Below are 15,295 nucleotides of genomic sequence, written 5' to 3'. Positions count from 1 at the left end.
ATAGCCGCTTTTTTTCGTTGAATTTTTCATTTTGATAATGCTAAGACGCATGTGCAGATGACAATTCTCTCTGTCTGATGCATATACAAATTTAACTAACGCATGCTCATTAAAATAAAAAAAATACGACGAAAGAAAGCGGTGAATTCAACATAATATCTAAATTGAAATAGGCTGACAACTAATAAAATTTATACCTCGCGTTTTATACTAAACTTAAAAAAAAAAAAAAAAATACGTTTTTTGAAAAGTAATTTTTATTATTTTGGAAAAATGCTACATAACTAACGATTAACCAATATTACTTTATAAACAATATTATAAGTTTTTTCACAAGGTGCATATATGTATGTTTTTTTCTAAGCTTACATGGGAGCAAGCAGCATAAAATTGTCCATGAGTGAAGCAGGAATCGCTGATGTCAATTCTTGCAACATTCATTGTCTGTCCTTGTGCCTTATTGATATAGCAAAACGAAGTTTAATAGGAAATTGAACACGTTTAAATTCGAAGGGATACTCGTTTGTTATCATTTATATTCTTGGGATGTATACAATTTGACCACTCGCTGAGCCGGTAAGAATTTCAGCTCAATAAGGCACTTAAATTTTCGCTAAAGAATAATAGGTGCACCAATTTTAAAATCAAGTTTGTGTGGGGGGGGGGGGGACCTGATGGATTTAATGAGTTAAGAAATTCAGTCAGGATATTTATAGCTTCATATTAATTACTAAGTGTATCTATGGAAGTATATTTTTTTTTTATCATCTTCGAACATGGAAAGAACTTTTTTGTTTATGATGTTAACGGTGTCGTTTTTAAGAGCCAAAATTGCACGTTCACGGAGCTATTCATTAGATTTATTGGAAATATGAGAAATTTCAGGATAAATTTTGTTGATTAAGTTATTTTGATCAAGAACCGAAATCGCAAATGTAGAATTTATGTCTATCGTACTATCCTCAACATTCTAAAAAGTTCCGTCACCAATTTTCAAAAGATGTTGTGAGAAGAGCTCGGCATTATTATCACCACCAAGGTGTACACGCATATTGGTTGTAAATCTCAAAGATGTTATGTAAGACCAAGGATATAATGACTTTAGACAGGCGTTGATTTCATCGCTTTTAGTGCTTTTTGGCACAACTGGCAATATTTGTCTAAAATCACCTGCAAACAGAATAACAACTCCACCCATTGGGCGATCATTATTTTTAAAATCCTTCAGCGTTCTATCAAGTGCCTCAGGACCACCTTTATTCGCTATTGTTGATTCATCCCAAATAATAAAACGTGTCCCCCTTAATAATTTACCTTAAGAAATTTGTTTCTTCACACTACAAACTGGGCGGTCGGTAGTCTGAAGATCCAAAGGTAATTTGAAAGCGGAATGTGCTGTCTTTCCATTTTTTAATAATGTTACTGCTATCCTGGAAAAAACGACTGCTAATGAAATTATTCTCTGCGCACGTAGCTTTGCAAGCAAGAGATTAAGCATGAAGGTCTTGACAGTTCCACCAGGAGCATCAAGAAAAAATAATACTCCAGTATCATGCAATACGCTTTGTAAAATAGTATTATAAACTACTTGCTAGTCGTTTGTTAATTTCGGCTCATTCTCCTGAATGTAATTTGAAAGTATATCATAATCATAAGAAGTTTCTACAATATAAGCCCTATCTCTAAGAAAACTATTATCATTATTATCAGTTTGTAACGGTGATTCCATGTTAAAATCAGACAGCTTTTTTCCAGATATTTTCAGAAGATTATTTTCTATTAATATTAAAGTTTTATTCAAAATATATGGAGTGACAGCTAAATCGCGATTTCCAAAACGATGCCTTTCTTGCTGCAAAATATCTAATGACATATTATCTTTGTGATTTTTCCACAGTTCTGTTAAATTATTAATGTAGAAAAATGCTATCATAGTAACAAAAAGTTCTCTTAGATTTGACGTGAATTTAAATAAAGCAGCTTCTTCGAGAGTAGAATTTCAATGATTTTCATCTTTAATGGACCAAGCGCTTGGCAAGCTCTTTGAAATATAGGGGAATAACGTCATCAACAGTTTTTAAATCTAAAAATGAAGTTGGTCCATGAACGTGATGCAAAACTATACGTAAATAATAACACTAAACATTACTTGGGTGAACAGTGTATACTCAACTGAGCACATTGGATTTATTGACTCCATGGTATTGTACAATTGGCTTTCCTTGTTTTCTTCATTGAAATGATTATTAGTAAAAGTATAGTAAGATGGAACTTCAATATAAAGCAATGTTTTTCCGAAGTCGTCACGGGAGAAAAGTTCAAAAAAAGCCATGACTGGTGTTTCTGATATTTTCAAGTCTTGCGCCAGCATTTTGATCAGTGAAATAGACGCGTTGGCCATTTTCGAGGTATACTGAGAGTTGAAAAATTGCTGGTGACCGTTCGTGAATCGTAAAACCAAATATCCGCCATGCAGCTTCTGATGAACTACTATATCTGCCATTTTGGAATGCTTTAATTTCATCACGCGATTCTACTGATAATGCAGCCTGATCAGATCATTTATTAATATAACTACAAATATATTGAATGGCTTTTACTGAATGACAAAGTTCTATGTTGATGTGACAGTCAAATGCACGTAATAATAAAGGGCACAATCCACCGATTATCGATTGTGACCATGCGATTACCGGATTTTCTAAGCTGAAAAGTTTGCCCACCATCATCAGATGATCGACGACGATATTTTGGATAACCATCCTGCCCGGATTGTGTTGCAATAGTAAACAGTTTCGGAAAACCTTTTGAATATTTTTCGTTTTGCATACACGGTGAATTCTTGTTAAATGGACCACATGGGCCATGAATAATGTTTTTACTGATGATATTAAATAGGGAAGAATCTTCTCGTTGATTCGACAACTCAGCACTAACTGAGCTCTTCAATTTAAAAAAAAAAATCATAACGATTGGTTCAGTAGTTTTCGAGAACATAGGTCTCAAAGGTTTTCAAAAAATATCAAATATTGACAATACATCTATGCACAAGTGCTGGGGGGTCAGGGAGGATCAAATTATAGTGATTTTGGAAACCCAGAATGCTTGCCATGTTGCCAAGTCTACGTAACAGGCCATTATTTATAATAATTGATAACTCCTTTGTTTATTGAGTTAGAGAATCGATCAAATGCTATAAACCTTCTCCGCAATGAGCTCTTCAATTAAAAAAAAAAAAATCATAACGATCGGTTCAGTAGTTTCTGAGAACATAAGCCTCAAAGGTTTTCATTTTCACATTTATTAAATAGAGAATATTGGATATTTTAAATTAGATCTTATTATTATTATTATTATTATTATTATTATTATATACATAATAATAATAATAATAAGATTTAATTTAAAATATCCAATATATATACAAATCCAACCATTATTCTTCATCGTTTTTTGAATGTTCAATGAAATTCAACATTGTCTTCAAATTGGTACTTGCAATCAACATCAATACATCCGTTCTAGTGATTTACAAGCGTTTTGAATGGCATTTTATTCTCTATAATGTGCTATTAATATTATAGTATCCTATTTGAGGCGCTAAACAATGAAGAAGTTGCTTTATATTTAAATGTTACCTTTGTATTTTATCAAACAGGATTTTTTAAATTTACAATTAATACCTATTTTATAAAGTAATGCATAATTAAATACATAAATTAATGAGTAAATTAATAATAAAATGTAAATGTAATTTAGTAACGAAGTGATTTTTCGCTGTCATTCAGTACTACAGTCACGCTGCGTCTCACCTACAAATTAACTCCAATGGTCATAGGTATTGAGATTTAAACAGAAAAACAATCATCTTATTAAAATTTATTAGTTTTTAATGATGTAGGTATAAATTAAATATTTAATTATTCTTTTTTTATAAATTGTAATGTTTAAAATTAATTCAAATATGTATAAAAAATTATATAATAAATGAATAGTATACATTATTTACGTTATTAAAAATTATTTCTAAACATTTAACATTTCTTGGTCAATTATTCACATTTTAAGGTTAATTTTTACTTTAAAAAAGTAATATTTATATAATACAATCATTATACATTTAATAATACTTTAAAACTGTTATTTAAAATATGATATCGATGTTTAAAGTTTTAATTAATGTAAAATAATAATACTACAATGTTTGTGTTTAGACAAACAAATAAATTAAGACCATTTTTCATATTGTCTATACTTGGTTTTACCATAAATATGTTTTTGTATCATATATTTTTATGTTTAAAATAAAGTTATTTTTATTTACATTTTTTTTTTTCATTTACTTATTAAAACCAAATAGATAATTAAATTATCTTAAAATATTAATGATAATAGGATTATTTATTAATTTTATTTTATAAATATAAATTTAAAAATGTTTAAGTTTTGTAAACAAATTAATAATGTACATTTTTTTTAATGTTGTAAATTATTTTATTTTGGTAGTAACTAATAGAGGTGCACATGGTTTGCGCACATTTACTAAAATTACAACTCGTTTGCGCACGTTAGCCTATATGATATTTATAAATGTATCACTAATAAAAACAAATAAGAATTATTACAAACGGGCCTGGGCGGATTGGACTTAAAAAAAAATTAAGGATCGGGCCTTGGGAAGAGAATTTTTTAAGTTAAACTTTCAGGCCGAAAAAAACTACTCATGCAGATCTCTAGTAACTAACATATAAACTGACCACTTAACGTAACTGATTGATATAAATTATATTATTGAATAAATATACTGCAGAAACGTAAAATAATGTGAAATATTATTTAATTTGTTCGTACTTAAGAATAACAAATCAATATTATTTTGATGGTAATATTTATGTATGCAATTTTTTTAAACAATTTATCCACGTTTTAAAACTGTACATACATTTTAGTAGCAAATATCCGAACGTATATCGTAAAAATAGTTCTTCGAGACTCACTCTATGGTCCTAGGCCATACTGTTTTTCACACTAAATTTCATTATTGTATTTGGTTCATTACACTTGGATAAAAAAAAAAAATACTCTAACCAGTAAATAACAGCTATTTGTGATTGATTATCATAATTGCATTAAAACCTGAATACGGCTGAATTGGCAAATTATGACGAATCGATTTGATCTAGCTAACTTAATATTACGATTTCGTAATGTCAGCTATGCCATTACGTTATTTTTATTTCGATGTATGTATGTGGATGTATATTATATCTTAATATGTGTACATGTGTAGGTAACGTCGAGCTGAATGCATATATGTATATATATATATATCGATTTTTTTTTAATGTTTCTTGGATTATAACCCCAAGGACTTGCTGCCTATCGAATCGATTGCTTGGCCCATAAATAATTTAATACACCCCTTAAAATAAACCACACACAATTATTTTATCAAGGATTCTTTTTAATTTTTTTTTATTCACTATTTTTCTCTCGGGTTATTGAGTTAACGGAATTTTATGAGAAATATATGTATAACTCATCCTTTACTGGATTCGCTGGAACTCGGACAACGCGATGACTGCAACACACACACATATATATATTATATTAATTTAGCTCTTGGGAATAGTGAGTGATATATTAACTATAAATAAATATTTGCTTTGCATTCTATACACCTGTCGGTGGAGAGTAATAATTTATGATTTTGCTCGTTATAAATTCACACTAATATAAGATCCGTCAACGTTGCGCAGACTATTGCTATTAATCTATAAATCTATTAATTATAATACGAGTGGAATCAAAATGTTGGTATAGGTACCACCTTAAAATGATTGGCGATATACCGCATTGTACATTTCCATAACACTATTCACAAGCGAGATCCGCCCAATTGCCGTTATCAACACAACCATGGGATATTATATCTACATATTTGGTCATAATCGTAACTCAATCGTTTTGGAAGGCTTCACCAAAAACCCTTTTATACCTGATCATCTTTATTCTTTTAAAAACAAATGATAGCAATTGGTTATAATATTCTATCATTTAATTAACAATGTTTCACTGGCTCACAGGCTGAAAATATGTACTCGTATACATTGCTCTTTTATTTTATAAATATTTCATGGTTTGTACATACAATTTAATAAAATTTGTCCAAATTTCTTTTAATTTTTCATTAATATACATGTACAATTTTTTCATAATATCATAATGTGATTTATATCTCGAACGAACTATTTTGACTAATAAAAAGGTAATTTTTACTTTAAACATATTCCTAGCTCAGCTCAGAAGTAGAAAAAGTTTCTAGTTTTTTAATGAAATATAAAACTAAAATATGTATTTAATATAGGGCTTGAGCTTGTAATCATTTTAATCTAAGAAAAACTAGAAAAATTTGTTAAACATTTGAACGATTGAGATAGTTTGATTGTCAAATTATTTTTAGAGATCTAATATTTTATCAAAGATGTATAGAATTTCGAGTTACCTATCGAAACTAAATTAAGGATGATTATTGACCACGTTAATTTAAAAATCCATAAGCTACTTAGTTTATAAAAAAGCATAATTAAGTATTTATCAATTTAATTTTACATGATATTAAAAATTCAAATACACTCACAAGTTTATCCATGAATAAAAGTTGAGTGCAAAATACCTATGGTATTAAAATGAAATACCGTTTGTAGCTGAAAGATGTTGCAAAACATATGTTTTAATTGCGAATTGAACTAATTATAAGGTCAGTTGAACTTATTTTCAATGGATATTAAAATTGTTTATATTATGTATAATAGTTAAATTTAGTTTAGCTTAGATTACATTTTATCTATTAAAAATGTTAAAATGTAATCTAAAAAATATTTTTAAATTAATTTAATAAACACATTTAAAAGAAGAATATTTGTTAATTTAATTTAAAAATATTTTTTTGACTTATATCTTTAAAAATCATAAGCTGATGGATCTTGTTAATCGATCCTTAAGATCTGATTTCATCACGTCTATTACTTGTAGTTTCCCCTCCATTAGTTCCAGTTTAAACTTCCAGTCACGGATCGAACATTTGGTGATTGTTGAGTGTACCACAATAAAATCACAGACTCATTCATTGCGGTTGTCGGTAGTAACATAGCCATTCACATATAGATATACGAAAACATAATAATATACATAAGTTAGTTCAATATAGTAATCGAGTTATTCATTATGTGTGTTTTTTTTATTTTTGTTTTTAGTGATTAACATAAGTACATACTCCGGATCAGCTGATTGGAGCCATCATGATTGTCAACATTCACATTGGTCCGGTTGTACTTCTTTTAATTAACATTATCCATAATGGTAAGTTTATTTATTTTGTCAATTTATACTTTATTGTATAATATCTAAGATTTTATGAGATTTTATGATTGTAATTTAAAAAATTTTATTTTTTTTATTTTTTTAATTTTTCTTTGTTCGCACATTACAACAAAATTATATTTTAAAAGTGTAATATTGTATATTATACATATATCATATACTTAATTGTATAAAAGTCTATTATTGACTAAATTAAATATGTTTCAGTGATAACTTAGCCAAGAAGTTTGATCGTTTTCATATGTAAAATTATTTAATTTCTTGATTAGAAAATTTGTAGTACAAATTTATTTTAATAATGATTTTGTTTATACTATTAGACATAAGTTCTAACGAAAATATTTTGAATGTATAATTTATTTATGGTATATATTTATTATACAGTATGAATATAAACATGTTTTAGCTCGCTAAATAATTAAGCAAATTACTCGTATTATAATGTTTGTTTATTAATATTTAATAGAAAAAAAACTTTATCAATATTTAACTAGTTAATATTTCCTTTGTCACTTTATAGTTTATATTTTGCTGAGAGTTTAATTTCTTTGAAAATGTAATGAAATATTCATAGTTTAGTTATTTGATTTATTATGTGATGCCAACGTTAATGCTCTGTGATTATAAATATTAACTATATTATAATATATTATAATGAATAGGAGTTTAAATTATTTTATCTCAAAAGCAAAAGCAATATGTATAATTCAATTTAAATTTCAATCAAAATTTGTAGCCTTCAAATATCGTCGAATATTGTTGTGAATGCTTTTGTTTATGATATTAATTTGATTTTTATGAAGCTATTAAAAAAATGTAATTCTATAGTTTTCCATAAAATTGGTTTTTTATAGTATTTTGGAGGAAAACTCATTTTCTTTTACAAATTAGAATAATATTTAACTACGATGCTAATTAATATTGACTCCGTATTTTTTTTTTAAATATATTATTTGTTATTACCTTCAAATCTTGCTACATTGATATTCATTGATATTATACTTAAAAACATAAGATTCATAATTATTACTAAATGGCTGAAATACTGAATGTGACGTTTATTTATTCTTAACATTTCCGATTTAATAAGATACAAATGTTCACGTATTTTAATTTGAAATATTGAATGATTAAATTACATGTTAGTGCTAAAGAAATTTATGTTTTTTTAATGGAATTACGTAGTTTGATTTAATACTCCTAACAGCTGAGTTATTTAGAACGCATTTATAAATATTTTATGTACACTGAAAATCAATAAGATTGTTATTAAAATATTTTGTTTCCTTTTTTGCAAAAAAGATAAGATGAGGAATACATATAATAATTTTCTGAGTTAGCTGTTGTTCATTTGATATTTTTTACGTTTCTCGTTTTAATTCACATTGACCGTTGGCTGCATTTGTCGGCTTCATTTTTTCGGATTTAAATCAATAACGAATTGGAAGTCCAAGTCCGGTGGAACAATAGTCGTCAGAACGGTGATCCACTTAGTCTTATGTCGTGCTTGTATAGTTGGTAAAATGGATTTTAATTTTAATGTTTAACGGCCGTTAAGAGAGATAGGGTTGAAATGTATGGAGTGTTAACGTAGTCAACTGGCCCTCTTCGTGGGCTCTGGGAGTGGATCCAAAAACGGCGAACAATTAATACTTGCCATTCGTTTTAAAAGGGCGGGCGCCGGCATGAGATTTTCGCTTTTTTCTCTTGAATTTGGCGTAAAATGTCTGTACAGAATACAGTACCCGTACCGCTATCCTGGGGATATCCCGTAGCCAGATTAATGCGAAATTAATGTCTTGTATGGTAATTAGATGGGACGCACTAATGGCAAATCAAACATCTACTGTTTGTATTTATTCATATTTACTATTGCATGTAATAATAATATATTCGTTGATGATAGTGGTCCACACATCATTAGCGTTTGGCATATAATTTTTTTTCTACACTCAGTTTTTACTTTTCTTGTCAGTCTTCATACATCATTTTAATTCAGTCTCGGTGACTATAAATGTAGTTAATGGTTATTGCTGTATTTTACATTTTTTTTTGCGTCTTTAACCGTACCAGAAATTAACTCTAATGGAAGCGTGATTCTGTTACAAATTAGCACATACATTAGTAATTACACAGATATTAATTTGCTTTGACTCAATGTTTATATTCTAAGTAGATAATTAAAAAAGATTGAAAGATAACATATAACATATTTGATATAAACTATAAAAAAATAGTTTATAGTACAAATTATTTAAACGTATGTGGTTGAATGCGTTTCTGTTGCTAATAGTTTCAATAAGTACTTACGTAGGTTTAAACTATAAAATCAAATCTATTTACTAATCAACTTAATTCTGTCATAATGCATGACTGTATAACATTGATTATAATAGTATTCGTATTAAATTTATGTATATTTTTTTAAATATGCAAATTTTTATTTAGAAATTTAAACAAAAATATATAAATATATATAATTTATTATAAATTTTTTTAATTTTATATAGAGATAATTCATTAATGAATTTGAAACTTATATTCCTTCGAATACTTCACAATTATTTATCTTGTCATAAAAAACTTAATAAATAAATTAAGTACTTATCAATTATTTTCGTGTATTTGTCTTAATTATACTGATTCTTTATGAAGATTTAGAAACCATACTTGATATTAAGCCATGTATAATAATGTGCATTAAAATAATTTATTATAGTTTTATTTATTTAGTGTATATATTTTTGTATACTAAATTATTTAGGTTTCATATTGATAAGACATATCATTAATTAATTAATTATAGTTTTATTAAATTAACCTGTACAAATTGTAATAGTACAATTAATTTGCCTTTTTTTTGATTTTTAACTTTTTTGAAAGTTCGTAACTTTTTTTTTTAATGTGTATGTTACTGTTTAACTCCTTGTTTAAATAAATTACTTTATAATTCTATAACCTAAACTTGTAGACTTTTAAGTAATTTAAAATCAATTAAATTAGATGAATTTTATTAATTGAAAAATGAAAATAAAGAAAAATTGTCTAGTGTCCTCGAAATACTCATATTATTTTCATCAGTTTTATTGTAAACTATGTATGATTCACCGTGTAAAAATTTAATATTTGTTGAAATATTAAATAGTTACTTAAAAATTTGCATTGTTTTTATACAATATAATGACAGGAAGAATATATTTAAATAATATCCATCCAAAGACTAACTTTTTAGCACAGTCATAATTATTCTGCAAATTAAATGTATTGTTAAAAAATAAAAAATAAAACATTCAGTTTTCTAGGAAGTAGTTTTTAACAAATTTAGAAAAATGTATAGATGATTTTAAAATATAATTGTATCATTTTAAATCTTTATTTAATTATGAAGTTAAAATTTATCAAATTATTACTAATTAAACGTACTTATGGAAATGTAGAATTTAGTTTATAACTAATTTAATACAGACATTTAGTTTGTATTCAAGTTGATTTATAATCCGAATTATAATGGTGTTCATCTTACCAATACAGTCAATATAACTATTGATTGAAATAATTTTAAATCTGTAATAATAGTGAATATATCTTTGAATTATAATTCTAATAAATATTTATGGGAACTACTTTTATTTTTTTATATTGATTAATTAATTTGTTTAAATAAATACTTTTAGAACATTCAATGTATAGCGCATTAATAATAATTAAATATAAAATTATTAGGTACAAGTAGAAACTGTTACAACTTACAAAGTATAACTTATTAAAAATGTAACCACCAAGATTATTCAAGATTATTTATGGTTATTTAATGAAATTGGCTTCTTGTAATTCATTATATAATTGTAATAAAATAACATTTTTGTATTATCTATCAAATGTTTAGATATATAGAATACTCACACAATATGCATACAAATATAATAAATTGAAAAACTGTTCTGATTTCAGAAAAAAAATATGTACAAAAATCATAAATTAACAGCTTGCTTAGAGTCTAAAATATATACATTCTTTACAATTTCGAAGTGTCTAATGGCGTGCATCTCTTCTTTTAGTCAATTTTACATCTGTGTTTGTTTCTTTTCTCAGTTTTACATGGTGTATTTTTTAAATAAATATTTATTTTCCATTTTGTTTTTATAATTTTGCCAATGACATTTTAAAAATGTAATATTAGGTCGTATACTTTTGAAGGCCGTGTGTTATATGACTGTGGCACAGTTTCGTTCCGGCTATTGAACACAGTAGCCCCTAAATGGTACAACGTCCTCTTGTTAGTTGACACGGTTTACAAGCCATGTTTTTTTCGTACATTTCTACTATATTAGATAAGCAAGATTAGTGAGAATCGATGAACCATTACTGTTTTGATGGCCAATATATGTGGTTTTATGTTTATGGCAGTTTGTAAAGATAGTATGAAAGCAGTTTGACATTTTCACTATTATTACCGGTTGTGGTTTTTGTTTTGTTTGTCAGTGAGGTACTGTAAAGGTCTTAATATTTTCCCTGTATATGTGATAAAATAATCTTACTCAATGTTTATTATTTTAATTGCTTGATGAGTATTTCACATTAGTTTTATAAACGTAAATAAAAAATAATAGGTGTTTGTCGAACAATGTTTAATTAATGGATAACCAATAAAATAAATATTTTTTTTTTACTATTTCGAAGTAATTCTTCTTCAGCCAATTTTATAAAAATAATTATTTACCATACAATTTATATTTTACTTATATTTTATAGAACAGAATATATATCTCATAATTTATAAATTAATTACTCTGCACTTGAATACAATAAAATAATACATTTCTCAAATAATTTTATACATCAGTTGACTTTGGTAGTTATAAATTTTCTATTAAATTTTTACTCTTGTCTAAAATTATAAATAATTTCTCTTAGCCAGATCAAAATTAATACTTTATATGAATGAAATTTATTATATGCATACAATGAGTGTATTCCATACTTATTTTTCAAAGATATTTTATACTTTGTATGTGGTTTTTTTTCAATTTATTTTTTTGAGAACGTTGTTAAAAAGTGTTTGAAACTGTGGAGTACCAGTCACTTAATAAAGAGTATTTGGTTTTTATAATAACGTAAAAATGTTTTTGTACCAAGTATAATAAATTCACTATCCCAATACTTTTTGGAACAATAATTTCTGAAGTATACCTCTAGTGATTTACAAGTGGAAGGAATTTCTCTTCTTTTACTATAGAAATTATTTTTGAAATAACTTTGTTTCAACTTTCAAGTATCTACTGTTTCATATGTTTTTTTTTTTTTTTTTTTTTTTAAAAAATTTGCGAGGTGTTTTTAATAATAGTATATTCTATCTTATGGTTGCAAATAAAGGTCATTGTAAATATGTAATGCACATTTTCGTCGTGTTTCAATCTCAAATTAATATTTAAAGAAAAAAAAAAGGATTTTACTTTTTTTTAATTGTAACGTGTTATAATACTTCAACTTTTATATTTAATATTATATTGACATTTTAAAACTTAGTATTTCAATTTTCTCATTAAGTATAATAGTAAATAAGAACAATTTTTTTTTTTTGTATATTTTTCTAGTTTATTTGTGTACATCGACACCTGCGAATGACACTGCATACTCGAATACTTGGTCATTGTATGTTTTACAATGTTATTTATTGATATAAAAGATACAGTAGTGTGGCCAGAACATAAAGATTTACGAGTGAATGTGACCCAGGTGTCTTTTGTATGTTACTGTTCTCAGTCCTGTCAGCTAACATTTTATAGAGTAAACACTACCGCATTTTGTTTTAAATTTGTTAAGAAAATGTTTTTACTAACTCATTTTCCTATAAAATTACTATTTAAGTAAAGTAATACCAACCATCGATCAACACAAATTTTACCGTGATTATAGAATTAATATCATATACAATATAATTTATTATGAAAATTGTTTATTATTAGGGAACGGATTTACATTTAAATGCATATTTTTATTAAAACGAGATATTGAAGATTAGATAAGAAATGTTTATGATTTAAATCATTCCTATTATTTTTTTTTCATATTTTTACATATTTTGGTATAATTTCATATTTTTACATATTTCACTAATTTATAAATATTTTTAAACATATTTTTATCATTTCATCATTCATACATCTTCTTCGTACGAAAATACAAGAAATTATTTCAAAATTAGATCCTGAAACTTCTATTGCTATTGGAAAAGCTCAAAATATTATGCAAAATGAAACATTGAAAATTTTAATTTAATTTTAATTAAAAATAATTTAACAAAATTATTAATAAAAAATATGTCCCCAAATGATAGTATGCAAATTGTTGAATCAGCGATTAAAATTCGTAAGCGGACCAATAGATGCTATAAAAAAAGAAAATTCATGCTGTTGCAGAAAAAAATTCCAGGCTATATTGATTTTAAAACAATCAATGACATATAATGAGTGGCAGACGCCCTTCTAAAAATTTGGAATTATCGCCTTCTGATAGTATGCGCTTGAAATATGCTTTTAATACATCGGTTGATGTGAAACGATAATTTAGCCGTTTTAAAAATATTTTGATACCTAATAGGCGACATTTAACATTTGATAATTTAAAAGATATTGTAATAATACAATGTAATAAATCATTTTGATAATTTAATAATAATAGGTAATTATTTTTTTCCCATATATTTGGATGTTTTTAGCTCATATTTTATAAATTATACTTACATATATCTGTACATATTTTTGTATTTTTATTACATATAAATCCGTTCCCTATTTATTATTATTATTTTTGCTATAGATTTCGTTAACACATCATAAATAATATTTCAAAAATCAGGTAGATTAGTCTGAAAACAATAAAACCAAATATTATCTCAATTAGATACTTTGTGAATATGTTCATTTTAAGTTAACAACATATTCATAATCGGTTGGCTAAAATGAAAAATTTCATTTTTCGGAATTATAAAGCACCTAAATTTAGTTATTATTTACTTTATTATACCATGCATATTTAAATACTTTATTTAGTATATACTATGAATTAACTTTCAATTTTTTATCAATATTCTATTGTGTTGGATAGATTATTAGTAACTAGTATTGGTTGAATGATTTTGTTTTCAATAGACTTGATCATTGTTTAGTATAAATGGCCTTTAAGATACCTATCTTTCTGATAAACGGCAGATATGTATATTAGTTAATCCTTACATTAATCCTTACATGGTTAACTCATATGTAATGATTCCTCTTTTGTCTTCTTTTTACCTAATCAATGCGATTTGGGGCGATTAATATTTTAACAAGGACATGGCTTGAAGGACGTCATGTGCTGTCAGTTGTCATGTACGAGGCACCTTTTGAACTTTGACCTAATTGTACACAATATTGATGAAATTATATACCACACAATGATAAACACAATATAATAGTAGCAGCATGAACTAAAGATCAATTTTAACGTCTTAATGCCCTATATTTTGAAATTTAAGTTAAATTCATTTTTGTTTTTAGTGCGATTGTTGGACACAGCTGAACTACCAATTATGCAGGAACCCACTGCGAAACCGATTCACTCTAAAGAGGGAGATTCGGCTTTGATGACTTGTGTTGTAAGAAATTTAGGAGATCACACTGTTCTGTGGAAAACTGAAAACAAAGATAGACATAGTTGGAAGGTGTTAACTGCAGCAGAATCTAGAATAACTGCTGACAGAAGATTCGAGGTTTTACACGACAAAGGTAAGAATATTAAATATTTGTAAAGTAGATAATTTATACCTAGTAATTTAAGTAGATATTTTTAAACGATAAAAAGTAGATGTACATTATTCTTTTGTCACAGTTTATTCGAAACCTTTTTGGGCAATATATTAAATTTACAATTC

The 15,295-nt window shown here is 26.3% G+C and overlaps 1 protein-coding gene across 3 annotated transcripts in view; it reads left to right on the top strand.

The window, feature by feature from the left end:
- The window catches only part of LOC112682832 (Ig-like and fibronectin type-III domain-containing protein 2), a 93,471-nt gene that overhangs the window by 45,810 nt on the left and 32,366 nt on the right, over positions 1-15,295 (top strand). For all 3 annotated transcript variants that reach the window (XM_025553581.1, XM_025553582.1, XM_025553583.1), the window contains 2 exons: positions 7,257-7,362; positions 14,922-15,149. In XM_025553581.1, coding sequence (XP_025409366.1) covers positions 7,302-7,362; positions 14,922-15,149 — 289 coding nt within the window. In that variant the 5' untranslated portion in view covers positions 7,257-7,301. The remainder of the gene's footprint in view (positions 1-7,256; positions 7,363-14,921; positions 15,150-15,295) is intronic.

Source organism: Sipha flava, unplaced genomic scaffold, assembly GCF_003268045.1.
Source record: "Sipha flava isolate LNK unplaced genomic scaffold, YSA_version1 212_pilon_pilon, whole genome shotgun sequence".
Lineage (NCBI taxonomy): Eukaryota > Metazoa > Arthropoda > Insecta > Hemiptera > Aphididae > Sipha > Sipha flava.
This window is presented reverse-complemented; position numbering and strand designations above follow the sequence as displayed.